The following is a 14,014-nucleotide window of genomic DNA, read 5'->3' as shown; positions in this document are numbered from 1 at the left end:
GTACAGCACTGTCCTGAGATTTTGATTACATTTTATAGCAGTGTAGTGGTATTAACTGTGATGCTGAAACCAATTTTGTACGACTTTGCATATAGCAACGACCTGCTGTTACTCGTATGAGTATGTCACATTATTAACAAAACGATTCATACTTCTTAGAGTACGGTTGGAAGAATTTTCGGACTTGCAAAAGAATAATTATAATCCTTAAAATGATTTGCTGATACTAATGAACATGAAGTAACATTTATTCCAATATTTGATAAGAGTTGGCATTCGGTAAGCCTTAAGGCATCATACCGAAGGGATGGCTTGTTGTCTGTATTGTGTGGCCCAAGAGCATCCCGAATGCAACCTTTGTAAGGGAAGGGTGTAATGATTCGTCGGTGTCTTGATGAGACTGTCCAACTTTTGTAAGATATTTTGCAAAGTGTTTTGCTAAAGAGCAGCGCTACAACAATACAACAACAACTACAGCGCAAGCAAGTCGACGCTCACACACGTTCGCTTTAGCAACGATAAATTCGTAAAATGTCATAGTTTAATTTTGCAGGGAAATGCTCCACGTTGATTGCGTATAATTTATATTTCGAGTTAGATATAGGTATGTGTGCCTGCGTGTGCGCTGCGGTTAGTGGTAATCGCTGCATACATATGCATATGTGCCCTGTGTTTTGCTATCGGGTCGATTATTGGCATTTGAAAGAGGGAATGGGATGGAAGGACTGGGAAATGGTTGGCTTCCTACACCAATCCACTAGAAAGAGCAATTTTGGTAGGAGTATATATTCATTTCGTATTTGTTCAGTGTTATCGCGTTCCGGTTATTAGTGGCACACACAATGTGCGCCATCTTAGTCCTCCGAGGAGCTGGAGCTCGACTCAAGGATGACCTCAAACGAGAACGGTTGGAAGGCGTAACCGAGACCAGCGTAGAACTTACTCTGGAACTCCACCCTAAAAATAAGGTACAAGAAGTGTGCCGGAGCAAAAGGTTTGTTTAGAAAAGGGCAAGTCAATTTCGCTTCTAGCAGTGCCGAGCAATCACTTACCAGTGCAGACGGAGCGTGTGAAGGAATGCAGAAAGGCCTTCCATCAGTACCAGGATTCCAACGGTCAGCACGGCCCAGAACGCGAACACTGCCCACAAAGCAATGCCACCGATCCAACCATCCTGCTTCAGTCCGTTCTGCAGAACCATGTTCCACAACACTTCAGCGAGCTCTGTGTATTGAATTTCCGGTATGAAACAAAAAAGAATTTTAATTCTTCAGGTCTCGCAGTCGACAAAATCAAAAACAAGTTACTTACGGGCATGGGCCAACGACAAAGCCCACAGGCGGAGGTATGAAGCGGTATGCGACACGGAACCCAGCACATACTCAATCGTATGAATACCCTGGTGGATGAAGATTTCGGACATTTCTTCATTGTCATGGCCCTGGCCACCACCCTGCTGCTGTGCCGGTTGCTGTCCTGCTTGCGTGCCCGCTCCATTGTTGTGCTGGTTCAAACCGTCAGCATCACCGTTTTCATTGCTATACGGAGCAATTGGTTGGTGCTGCAAAAACAAACCGTTATATAAAAAAAAACTTCCCAATTTAAAAGCAAAAAACATCTAATGTCTCGATGGAAACACTTACGGCAGCTTCCTTGCGTCCACGCATGATCAGGATGGGCTTAGCGAGCAGCATCCACGGTACGCAGAGAAGCGCCACGACGACGAGGAACTTTTGCAAGCCCGACTGTCCGGCGAACATGTACGGCGAACAGTCGCCAGTGTTTTCATCCGGCGCCTTGAACAGTACCATGTTGATGAAGGTGATCAGGATGGAGGGGGCACAGCCCTCCGAGTATGCAACGACCGTGGCACTTGCCGAGTATTTTACCCACTTGATGAACATCAGCAGCGTCATGTAGAAGAACAGAAACACTAGAAAGATCACCTGCGGGATGAACTCGCAATAGATGGCCATCTTGTTCTTGAAGTAGCGATGGTTGAACAGTCCAACAAACACACCGAACAGCATGTGGATTACGCCGAAGATGATCGATATCTTCATCTTGTAGGCGTTCTGGAAGATGATCTTGTTCAGCGGTGCCACCTGCCAGACCGGATCGAGCCCGAACGGGTACGGCGTTTGGGCGTAATCCATGCCCTTCGGATCCAGCTGCAGTGCCTTGTTGGACATCACGGTCGAGGTGTTGTAGTTGGTGCTCCAGGCCGATCCGAACACGTTCAGCGATTTCGAGAAGATGTCATTGTACACGAAGCCCGTGTACATCGAAAACACGCCCATCAGGAAGATAATGTACCGGCCACCGAAGAAGATGTTCCAGATTTCGTTGTCCGATTTCTTCGCCGCCAGCGGCTTCTCCTTCAGCACCATCCACAGCCCGAACAGGGCCATGATCGTACCGTGCCCAAGATCGCCGAACATGACCGCGAACAGGAACGGGAAAGTAATGATCGTGTACGGGGCTGGGTTCATTTCGCGATAGCTCGCGACACCGTACGCATTGATCAGCGCCTGGAACGCGTGCGTAAATTTGTTCGTTCGGTTGTAGGTCGGCGGATCCTCGAACGTTTCCATCCGGTTCAGGATCGGTGGTACGGACGATCCGGACCGCTCCGTTCCGCGGCGCAGCGCGATCTGAATCGTCTCAAAGTCCAGCAGCGGCACCCAGCACTCCGCGATCAAACACTTCTGCGTCACGTCCAGATTGAACAGGTTCAGCGTGTGGTAGATCGCTTTGATCTTGCGCACCTTCACGAACCAATTCTTCAAGTTCTTGGCGGCCGCCACCAGCACCCGGTGCCGATGGTCCTGCGTCTGGCCGAGCACCGTGTGCAGATCCTCGATGCGCGTCATCACGCCCATCGCCATCTCGCGCCGATCGGTCGGGGCCTCCGGGCAGGGGTAGAGCGTCGCCCGGAACCCTTCGCAGATCTTCTTCACGCGCGTCTTCAGCTGGTCGCCTTGGAAGAAGATGATGAACACCGACTTGTACACCTTGTCGCCCTGCAGAATACAACGGCAATTACCATTAGCATGTGCGCCCTTCTTGCGCCCGGACGACACCCTTTACTCACGTTCGATGGGTCCTCCAGCGGATCCTCGATCATCGCTTGACGAAGGAACACATTGCCACGGCAGGCACGCCACAGCATACGCTCGAACGCCGGCAAACGTTCACGCAGGATCACACCAGCAACAAAGCTGTTGTGTTTTGGTGGTAGGGTTTTTTTATATATGTGCGCGAAAACAACACACACACGTTCATTGTTCGAACGCATCGACAGACAGGAAAAAATACACACAAACGAATATTATTAACAGTTCAGGTACGGATTTTTTTGTTTATTAGGAACGATTCAATGGATATTTAAATGGGATGCAAGGAAATAGGAGATATAACAGAGAGACAGAGTGGGTAGAGGGAGAGATAGAAAAACAGCCAGATACGAAATGGAGTTTAGCAGCAGCTAGACAGTGTGGTAATTGTTCTTTTTTGTTTTTTTTTTAACAGAGGAAACCAATCCAAAAAATGTATTGAAAATGTGCCCACATCATCATTTGCTGCATGTAACGGCATTGCTAAGCAAACGGCATCAGAACGAACTGTTCTGCTAGCGGTGATTAATACAGCTGCATAGAGAGCGTCTATAAAATTGGCAATAATAAACGAGTAATAATGCCATTCAAACGCACTGAACGACAATTATGAATTATGAATTCTAAAAATAAAAAATGAATGATTGAACCGAGACATAATAAACATCCTCAAACAATGATTGCAAATATGGTGTGTTTGATTTCGGCGCAACGGCGGTAGGAAATGTCAAGGAACTTGACATAAATAAATAACTATCTATTAAGGTGTTGTTTAGAACAAGTGTACAGGCGGCAGTATGCTGTGTGTCACATTTTCAATTTTTCCCTCTGGAAACATTCTTGTGTAGTGATTTATGTAATACTAAACATGAGTATATGACCATTCAAAACAGAGACGTTTTATGTTATTCCCACATGGGTACGATATTAGTTCAATGGAATTTGTTTTAAAGCAGTTAGTTCACAATTAATGTAACAGTAGCGTCGGACTCAACAGGATGTGTTCAGTTTATCTTCCTTTGATGATGTTCTCTTTCAATTACCGCCCTATACGCTAATATGGTAAAACGTTTCGCTATTCGGAGGATTCGAACACAAGCATGATAGGAAATTCGACAGTAAATGTCGTTCTTAAACAATACTTTAAAAATGCACTCTCATCGAAAAAGGAACCTTTTTTCTTACAAATGCCACTAAACAGAAATGCATGAAAAATCAATGGTATAAATACAATTACTTCGGACTAAGCTAAATAATTTACCTATGGAAATAGCAAAACGAAAAGCAACAGCGTAACTAGTTGGCAATACTTCAATAGCGAGAATGTTTGTAGGAATAAAGCATCGCATTACAAATATGTATCATAAACTATACAGTGACACAGATAAAAAGACTTAAAGAGAAAGAGAGAGATATCAAGAGAGAAAGAGAGAGAGAGAGAGCGAGTGAGCGAAACCAAAGAGCAACAAAATTGATAACGGTGTGGTGCTGAGCAATTCCATCGCAGTTGAAATTGATGATAATGCTTAAGAAGGACAAGGCAATAATGTCTTGCGGTAAGTATGTAAGACAGCAACACAGCAGAGTACGCGAGGATTGATGGTCGGTGCGCACAGAAAGCATGAAGCAGTGGATAATTCTAATTATATACTTCTGATAACATGAACATATAAAAAGTTCGTCTAAAAATATCGCTACTACTGACCATGGAAGGTATTCTTCTGTGTCTTGTGATTTTTCCAGAAAACTGCAGTTAAAAATTAGTCACGTTAATATCATTTAGGGTGGGGTAAATATGGAAAGATAAACATTTGTTAGCAGAATAAGGTTTAACATACAAAAGAAAACACGTGTTGTGTGTTAATTGGAATTCAATTAAAACAAAAGACAAAAGAAAAGACAACGCACAAACAACAATACCACCGACAAAAGAAAAGAAAAGAAAACGATAAAAAAGTGAGACTAGGTAATGAAGTTGTGAATATACTATTATATTGCTAAACCATCGGAAGCATGGTATTTAGTAGGAAAAGAGCAACAATCTGGTTAAAACGGTTAAATAGATCATAAAAGCATACAAAACTTAACCAACGAACCAAGTAAACTAAAGACTTAAAATCAAGAAAAGTAAAAGGAAAATAAAATTCTCACGACAAGATTCAATTCAAAACCTACCCTAGCTGAACAGGACCCATTGCCTTGCCAGTGCGTGATTCGTCCGTGATCAACGCCCGGGTCATCGATTCGGTGGTATGCATGCCACCCTCTTGCTGTACACACATTTAACAAATAGGTACGGGTGTGAGTGATATTTGTTTGTTTGTTGTTTGAGTATAATAATGCATAATATTCTGCTGGTTTTATGACTTGTTTTGATATAGTCGACTGTATGATCGCGTATATAGTTTTGAGTGATTGTTGGTATGTTGAAAATATAAACGAAACATAGCATTGGAAACTGAACATATACACAAAAAAAGAAGATGATGCATACAAGTGTGTTCAGAAACGCGCACACACACAAACACAAACACAAACATTATGGAAACATTACTTTTGTCTCGCTGTCGTCCTCACAGGCTAAACAACAGCTAGGACAATGCAAAATTGAACCGGTATTTGCGTTCATGATTGCTGAAGGAGGATATAATTAGCGACTGCCGAATTTTGTACGAACGCTTTTGCATTTAATTTTCCCGCTCGTGTCAAAGAGTAAGAAAAATATACATACCATTATTTAAATAAAACGTTTTAATTACAACTACCAGTACTGGAGCTTTTAGACAAGCTGCAACTAACACTAAAACTAACGATGTTAGCACACCTAGTTCAAATTCTACGAAAAGTTAGAAGTACGTTTGTTTCATACGATACGATATCATAACAAAAGCTTACCGGAGCTAGAAGAAATGTGCTAAACTACATTAAATACAATACCTGCAGCAGGGCACCATGATTGTAACTATGTCATAGTTTAACAAAGCGTTAGCAACAAAGAGCGCAGCAAGCAATACCGTTCTAAAATTGTATCAAAACTATTATTACCGCTTCCGGACGCAAACGAACAAATAAAACAATGTGCTATCAATTACAAAAAACATGTGCATTTTTAAAGGGTATTCAACCGATGGTTGCCATTTGATTGAAACGCTATTATTTTTTGCTATCGAACTCTAAAAATACATGAACGGTAGCTAGTTAACAATAAATAAAAGAAACATAACGCGCTTCGTTGTAAAAACATTATTCCTCGAATGTCCACAAGAAATGTCGAATGCAGCGACATTCACTATATGCACATTGGAATTGGTTAAATAATTAAAATGTAGGTCTTAGTCATAATTTTACAACAAAAGAATATACATTTCTGGTTACTGACAAAGGGCTTGCCTTATCTGACGGCTGGAATTGGGGTTGAAGTCGGGAAAACGTTCGTAACGTTTCTGCACACAGTTTCCGTGGAGCCACCACAGGCAGGCAGAAAAAGGGATGGCGGACGGGTGGATGATTAGACGTTGTGATAAACCCCCACCCCAAAAACCGTAAGGCAACGTCACAGATGATGCGATGAGGGAAAGAAGATAGAAAAGGATAATTGAAGTTCATTGCAACAGCAAACAGGGCCATATGCTACCAGCAAACCAGAGAACAACACACGATGAAAATACGAGTACGATGAGATGGTGAAGTATTATTTAAGATGCGAAAAAGAGTGTAGTTTTGCTTCTTTTTGTAACGTCGTTGAGGAGTGTAACCAAGTCACATTCAGCTTTTCCACCGAAGTGACGGTTTATGGTTGTTTCATATCCAAGTTGTTAGCATTACATAAATCAGTTACATTACACTACATCCCTGCTGTTTGGAACAAAAACTTCCACACGGTTAGCATAGTTCAGTGATACAGGGAAACAAGACATATACACGATAGAAGACGAAAAGGGAATAACACTGAGCGAAGAAGAAGAAAATATTTAACTAGCACATTTTACAATAAATGCATTAGCATACCGAAAGGGAAATCGGGCAGATAAAATGGGATTTATGTATTGATAGGTGGAAAATACATCCTTAGTTTGGGAGAATAAAAGAAAGAGCGAGAAAAAGAGAGAACGAGAGAGAGAGAGAAAGAGGGAGAGAGAGAGAGAGAGAGAGAGAGAGAGAGATCGGGCGAAAGACAGGCTGAGTGAGTGGCGGTCGATAGAAGATGGGTCGGTGATTGGAAAGGGAGTACGTACGGTATAAATGTAACAAAAATTGTGTATATTTACCCTAGTTTTAGATTTTGTCCCTGTGCCCCGGCACCACCAGCTCGAATGCCCTCCTCACCAAGAAGGTTAACCTGTTCCTCTTCCCTGTGAGAATCCGCCATCTGTTGATAGCGGTTTCTTGTCTTATTAGGTACATTTCCGGTATAAACGGCCTGTTTTTTCGTTTTTCGATCGTTTCAATAGTGCAATTCGCGTTGTATTTTTAATTATCATTATTGCGTTTTCATGGCAACATTGGTTTTTAACATTTTTTCATGTAATTTAGTTTCAGTTTTTTATTTTTTTTATTTTTTATTTTTTTGGCAACCACAACAACAACCGAAACACAATACGTACCGAAACCAGCAACATGGCAAAATAAAGAAAAACAAAAAGGGAAAAGGACCAGGAGGAAGGAACAAAAATGTGTATAAATTCATTAGATAAGCGTTACAATCAGATCGTTCTACCCAAAACCGGCAGAACATGTTTGTACATAGACTGTATGGACTGTAAAAAAGCCACCATTTCCGACAGAAGCTTAAAACCGGGAAAGCCAGTCCAGAATCATTATTGTTCGGTGAAATGTTAGTACATACATGCATCCATCAATGACCATTTACCGTCAGTGTATAGTTGTTTGTTTAGTATTAGAAAATTCAGTGCGATGTTAGTACGATAACCAATCACCACATTGCATAATTGCACTCTGTACAACGAGAATAAGGGTACGCTTACATTACAAAGGTACGGAGGTTTATAATATGAACTTGACCAATGCACGATGATTTTCCATCAATGATTCCTAACAGCGTAAAGACGATGTAGTCTGATCTTTAAGCATTCACATTGTTACTTAGCTTCTTTAGCAGATCGAGACATTTTTCTAATTCTGAATAGAAAAACACCTCCAGTACACGAGTAAGCATTCGAAGTGGTACAGAATGTACGTGAGAAGCACCAGTCACCAGTAGCATTCAGTTGTGTTGTTGTGGATGAATATAATTGGTTTTTATACGGTTCCAGTGTTATACAAGATGTACAGATCCGATACAACGGTTCGATTTTCACGAAAAAACAGGCACAGTAGCATCTGCATTCAATATATGTTAGTATAGTATGTATATAACTTTAACTGAGCTAATAAAGGTTAAGCAAATATTGACCGTGCGGCTGTTGCATTTGAAAGAATGTGAATTATTCAATCGTTAAACAGTTTGATAAATTTAGAGCTAGAATAAATAAACATAAGTATTCACGGCCTGCAGCTATGGTAGATAAGATATAAATTAAAGAAAGCATGCAAATAACGTTGCAATATTAATGTGTGAAAAATTTATCCCTGACATACTTGAACACATAGTTTCAGGACGTAGAATTGACTCCCAGGTTTTAGAGATCTTATTTCGTAACTTGTTGTTAATACATCGGTTGCAAAACGGTTTTGTTTAAAAGTTCCCATAGTCCCATTTAGTCTATTGCTACTTTTAAAGACGTTGCGTTTAAATAATGGTTGTAACTTTTGTGTTTGTTTCTTTTACTCTTCTTCGTTTTCTAGTACTAATCTGATTACATAATCTTTCCTCCATATGGTACAGTTAGGATGGAAACATACGTTCGATATGTTGAATGGGTAATGAGCAATTAGCTTGTTGTAATGGCAAATAACAAAACAAAAAATAAAACAGGAGTATGAAACGATTGGGATATGTTGTTCTCAACTCAAGATCGTGTATGGGGTAATGAGCATCATTCACGACATTCAATGTTTTATAGCGAATTGACTTCTAACATAAAACATAAGAGGTGCCTAACAGTCGGCCTATTTTGCTTACGTAACAGTTTAAAAATCTACGATCATAGAAGTCAGCTCGTTGCGTGTTATGAATAGTAACGAAATAATGTAAAATGAACAAAACAAACGTTTAGTGCAACATCTACCAATCGTCTTCGTTATGTTTGTACCATAACAGAAAGTGCCGTGCAGCACTACCACCGTACCGTATGGCTACGGTGCCAGCTCACACAAAATCGTCACCGGGAGGGCCACTTACCTCGTCAAAGAAGACCTGAGTCTTACGCAGAATGTGCTTCAGCTCCGTCAGCTCGAGATAGTTGCGCTTCAGTGCCTCGGCGTTTTGATTCACCTCGCGCAGCTCGTTCTCCAGCTTCTCGAACGTTGCCTCCAAGTCGATCATCTCGCGTGGCTGCGGTGCTTCCGGGCTCTCGCCCGTGTCCAGCATCGGGATGCCGTCTTTTTTTATTTCCTTCTCGAGGTAGCGCAGTTTGCGCTCCATCTCATCGCACCGCCGCACCTCGTTGACGAACTTGCGCTGGAACGCATTGACGTCGGGGTTGAGCTATTATGGGCGCCAAACGAGAGTAGTAATTTAAAAAAATGGATTATCAGCTGGACCATCTGTAGTCGATTGTCTCTGCCCATTCTTACATCACGGAACTGAACCAATCCGAGCTCTCCCAGCTCCGATACACAAGCGTACGCAGCCTCGCTCTGCAGGAAGAGCTGGCAGAGGGACATCTCCTCACTGCGGAACAGAGACCCCATGGTGCCGGATTCCGTACTAGCAGCGGTTTCGGATTCAAACTATGTTGGCGCAGTATCGATGGGCTGTAAAAGAGGACGGCTCAATGTTAGTAAAATTTTTACACTGTTTTCGATCGATACACGCCCGGGCACGAGTCTAAAACTAATGTTAAAAAAAACCAGCACCGCCTGCCGAGCCTGCAGTTTGGGGGTGAGTGTCCCACCGAAATACAAAGACGTCTTTTCCCTGTGCTGTTGCTATCTTGTTCGCGCCACCCCTCGGTGGATTATGCACACAAGGCCTGCTTGTCGCCTGTCTGCCCCCAGATGCGCTTTATCAATTTTTAACTTGTGTGCTATCCACATAGTGACGCGCCGCGTTTATCTACAGCACCCCAGCATTAAGGTTTGGTGGATTTATCGGCATGAAAATCCCATTTTATACCTTTACTCTTGTGTGATAGGATTCCTCGCAACAGGATTTCCTCTCATCACATGAGCAGGGCAAGGCAAGCGGATAATCCTTAGCACGATGTTTGGTAATCGCCTATCGAGCGTACACGGGTAGCCCTGTTTTCGATCGATTGACGATTGTACGGTGTTATGCGTGACAACCTTCACCACCACTTTCTCCCGTACACATACGTGCGCAAACGCTATACGATTTTTTGAGTTGATTGCCAATCAGGCGTGGTGCAAGTGGTCAATTCACAACAATAAGAATAAAACTCCTAATAGCCCTTTCGGCTGCGTCACCCACGAACAAATATACACTGTTTTCTTTTCGCGAAATACAAGCCCAGCGTTAGCAGAACGACCGATAGCGCCAACACTAATTAGTCATCAGGCGAACTTGTGGAGCAACATAAAAAAAACAAGTTGTCCACCGCGCCCCAAGCGAGGAGCTAGACATATGCGAGTAAATCCGAAACCAGCAAACGCGAACAAGGTTTTCTTCATGCGTCCCATATACGCGTTACGTACGTGCAACTTTTTCCAAATGTTATTTTTCAATTACAGCACAGCAACGAACGAAAATTTGTAATTTTGCCAGCAGCACGGCACAAAACTTACTGCACGGTCAGCGATGGTATTGTGGACTTGTGGCGTGTGTGTGTGTGTGTGTGTGTGTGTGTGTGTGTGTGTGTGTGTGTGTGTGTGTGCTAATTTTAGCTCGTTGACAGCCGATGTGCTAAAGTTGTACTAAAACGCCCATGCAGCAAATGCGGAACGTTTATTACATTTTTTAAATGGCCATTGACTGTCGTTAGTTTTGAGCGCGATTAGAAAGGTACTATTATTGTTGTTTTTATTAATTTTCACATCTTGCATTCTAGTTGAAAAAATGATGAATTTTATTTCTGAAAGAGAAGAAGGAATTTATTGAAAACCTTATTAAATTAAATGCAAAGAAACAGGAATGTAAATAGTTATATTTGGATACTTTATCAAGTTCATCAACATGCTTAAGTATTCCAATTGTTGCGATATTGTTAAATGTTCAGATGAATTCAGAGAATCGTAATTCACTTCCATTGGACAATTATAAGCGTGTTTATTTCGTTGAAAAATTGTATTGTAATGCCTGCCAACCACGCAAAAAGACAATACTAATAACTAATGCTTATTCTGTTGTAGCACATGCTACAAAAATAGGCCCCTAATATGTATTAAAACATAAAGTCCTCTTCAACCATGTTCTGTGAAAAGATTATGAGATCATAGCTTGATTTTTCTGTAAATTAAAGCGCATAGATAATATAGTCGTGTAAAGTCTGGACGGAATTCTCAATCTAGCCGTTGGTGTGCCTTTCGTTGGTCGCCCTCTTCTTAAATAGGATTTTGTTTCTGCGTAACGGCAGCCGATATGGAGCGACCGATTACCTCCGATCGAAAAACGCGGTTTTTGCCAGGACTACGCTGCAACGCCGCGACACCGGTGACAGGGCTGTGGCGCACCAGTCCGTCGATTCCCGTCAGTGCCGGCAGGGCAAAGAGATGCTTGGTTGGTGATGATGCCATATATCTCGTGGTTGCCGACTTGACCACATTCAGTTTGCCGTGGTGCCGCTGTTCAATTTCTGCCAACAGAGTTGGTGCGACGTAGCTGTTTTGCACCAGGAACTTGTAGTTCTTAGCTAGCGGTGGGATGCGATTTTGCGTGGCCGATGCCGAAGCCGACAGGATGGTTGACTCGATCGATTTTGATGATTTGTTCTGATGCAAGTGTGACTGCTGTTGAGGCGGCCGATGCGGTAGCGGTGCCAGTTTACGTTGCAGATTTCCATTTCTGCTGCGGCCACCGTAGCTGTTTCCGTCGGTATTGTGGCTAAGATGAGTCACTGATTGTGCGCTGCAATTTCTGCTACCGCCCGACAGGGCCTGGTAGCTACCCGAACCGACGCAATGGTGGTTCGTTATTAACAACCCGTACGAGCCAACGGAAACGACCGGCCCCTGCGGTACCATCAGACTGTTGAGCGGTTTCACTTTGATGAACGGTTTCTCTGCCCTTTCGATGGCCTCGGGTGCCCCGAGGTCTGTCCCGGATCGACGCCCAGCTTTCATCTGGACTGCCTGGGGCTGATTGCCTGACCGCAATGCCTGCCCGGAGCTAATGCACAAACATTTGCCCAGATCGCAGGACGCCAGCATACATTCCACTTCCCGTGCCGTCTGTTTGCTCGGTCCCCGCTCATGACCGGAGCGAGACGAACGCGTACGGCTGGGCAGGGGTGGATCCACCAGGAAAATTTCCTCGTGAAAGGGATCGTGGCCTTTGGCGTGCACTGATTCGACGATCGTAATCGGTTTGCCTGTCACGCGCAGGAACGGAAACACCGATGTCCATTCGATGATTTCTTCCCGCAGCTTCGCATCGGACGGAAGGTCTTCCTCGCCGTAGAACATCCGGTCGATCCGTTCCCATTCGGTTTGGTTTTGCTTGATTGCATCCTCAGCCCACGGAATGGAACCAATGCTGCTGCGTCCCTGGCTGCTGGTAAGCGACTCCCGGGAGAGCTCCGTCAGCGTGTCCGATTCTTCCTCATCGTAATCGCTTATCACGGTTTGGTCAAACGATATGCTGCGCTCGTCGGCCGCTTGCTTCCTGCGATACAATCCTTTGTTGGAGGTGGCTGACATGCTTGGGCAAAGTTTATGGGCATAGCGCTGAACGGATCATGTTGCTGTTTGGACGGAGACTGACCCTAAGTGTTGTTTAAGACCGCCTGCATTACTTGCCCACCTTGCATTTGTACTAGTGCTTTCTTCTCTCGCACGGCAAGGTCCTTTTGTTTACAGAGGAGAAGCCGCCTCTTCCGCTCTTCTTATTCTTTTTGTTTCAGCACAGCAATAGGGATTTAGGCAAAGGAAAGCGCCTCCGCCAGACGATTGTGTTCAATAATGCGGACGTCTTCCAGTACAGCTTTTTCGTAATCACTGAATCGGGATAACAGTTAACATATATAATTAGCACCGGATATCCACATCAAGGGGATTGGTTTCACATCTAACGAAGCACTTACCAGCACCTGCAGAAAAATCAATACCGCGGACGAGAATTTCGTCTTCGTTTCGTACGGGCTAGTGAGAAACACGTTTCGATCAAAGATTACTTGCATTTCTTGAAAAATCGAACAAATTATGCGTGTCAGCAAGGGCCCTGTTTAGAAATTGTAGTAAAAATACGCCGGACGCAATAAATGGCAACAAAATTTTAGATTGTTTTGATGGAGGTTTATTGTGTGCATGTGTGCGTGTGTTTGCGTGTGTTTTTTTTTCTCGTGTTTTGACGTTGAAGGTGTTTGCAAAGTTTGTCCTTTTTTAGTCCTTTACACTCAACTGTGCCTTGTGCTACTCTTCTTTTTTCTCGCTTTCTTTCTCTCTTTCTCTCGCTCTAAAATATCTCTCTTTCACTCTTTCTCTCTTGCGCCAACAAAACGAGCGAAAGCGAGAAAGAGCGAAAGATGGTAATGGTAGCGTATGGTAGCGTAACGGATTGCGGGTTGCATACGCTCAGGAGCAAACGCTTTAGGAAAGGACGAAAAACGCTTAAAATTCAAACACAGCAAACCCGCACGTGCTGCCGCGCCAATTTTCGGATG

General features: G+C 43.3%; 2 protein-coding genes across 7 annotated transcripts; both read right to left on the bottom strand.

Annotated features, from left to right (window-relative positions):
* Nucleotides 1-213: 213 nt before the first annotated feature.
* On the bottom strand, nt 214-11,066 carry LOC121587828 (V-type proton ATPase 116 kDa subunit a1). 6 transcript variants are annotated; one of them, XM_041905025.1, is made up of 10 exons: nt 10,893-11,028; nt 9,813-9,992; nt 9,418-9,723; nt 5,292-5,386; nt 4,822-4,863; nt 3,095-3,221; nt 1,644-3,023; nt 1,312-1,561; nt 1,053-1,224; nt 214-957 (listed from the first exon to the last, which is right to left on the bottom strand). In XM_041905025.1, exons 2-10 carry the CDS (start codon nt 9,927-9,929, stop codon nt 855-857), a joined length of 2,592 nt encoding a protein of 863 aa, XP_041760959.1. In that variant the 5' UTR covers nt 9,930-9,992; nt 10,893-11,028; the 3' UTR covers nt 214-854. The 6 variants fall into 6 exon arrangements, with proteins under 6 accessions (XP_041760959.1, XP_041760956.1, XP_041760955.1 ...); XM_041905022.1 differs by lacking the exons at nt 4,822-4,863; nt 5,292-5,386 and adding an exon at nt 7,385-7,536 and having other exon boundaries at nt 10,983-11,066; XM_041905021.1 differs by lacking the exons at nt 4,822-4,863; nt 5,292-5,386 and adding an exon at nt 7,385-7,536.
* Nucleotides 11,067-11,443: 377 nt separating this feature from the next.
* LOC121590375 lies at nt 11,444-13,692 on the bottom strand. Its single transcript, XM_041909997.1, has 2 exons — nt 13,436-13,692; nt 11,444-13,349 (listed from the first exon to the last, which is right to left on the bottom strand). Exon 2 carries the CDS (start codon nt 13,050-13,052, stop codon nt 11,739-11,741), a length of 1,314 nt encoding a protein of 437 aa, XP_041765931.1. The 5' UTR covers nt 13,053-13,349; nt 13,436-13,692; the 3' UTR covers nt 11,444-11,738.
* Between the last annotated feature and the right edge of the window lie 322 nt (nt 13,693-14,014).

This window comes from Anopheles merus, chromosome 2R (genome assembly GCF_017562075.2).
Source record: "Anopheles merus strain MAF chromosome 2R, AmerM5.1, whole genome shotgun sequence".
NCBI lineage: Eukaryota > Metazoa > Arthropoda > Insecta > Diptera > Culicidae > Anopheles > Anopheles merus.
The sequence above is the reverse complement of the archived record's forward strand: the minus strand, read 5'-3'. Positions and strand labels throughout refer to the sequence as shown.

What these genes read in the sequence shown, in the direction of transcription:
- LOC121587828 (XM_041905022.1), bottom strand. Translation starts at nt 9,929, where the DNA reads ATGGGGTCTCTGTTCCGCAGTGAGGAGATGTCCCTCTGCCAGCTCTTC. An exon ending in GATTGGTTCAGTTCCGTGAT is followed by an intron (nt 9,724 to 9,812) that starts GTAAGAATGGGC and finishes CGCCCATAATAG; the next exon opens with CTCAACCCCGACGTCAATGC. An exon ending in GTGGACGCAAGGAAGCTGCC is followed by an intron (nt 1,562 to 1,643) that starts GTAAGTGTTTCC and finishes TTGTTTTTGCAG; the next exon opens with CACCAACCAATTGCTCCGTA.
- LOC121590375 (XM_041909997.1), bottom strand. Translation starts at nt 13,052, where the DNA reads ATGTCAGCCACCTCCAACAAAGGATTGTATCGCAGGAAGCAAGCGGCC.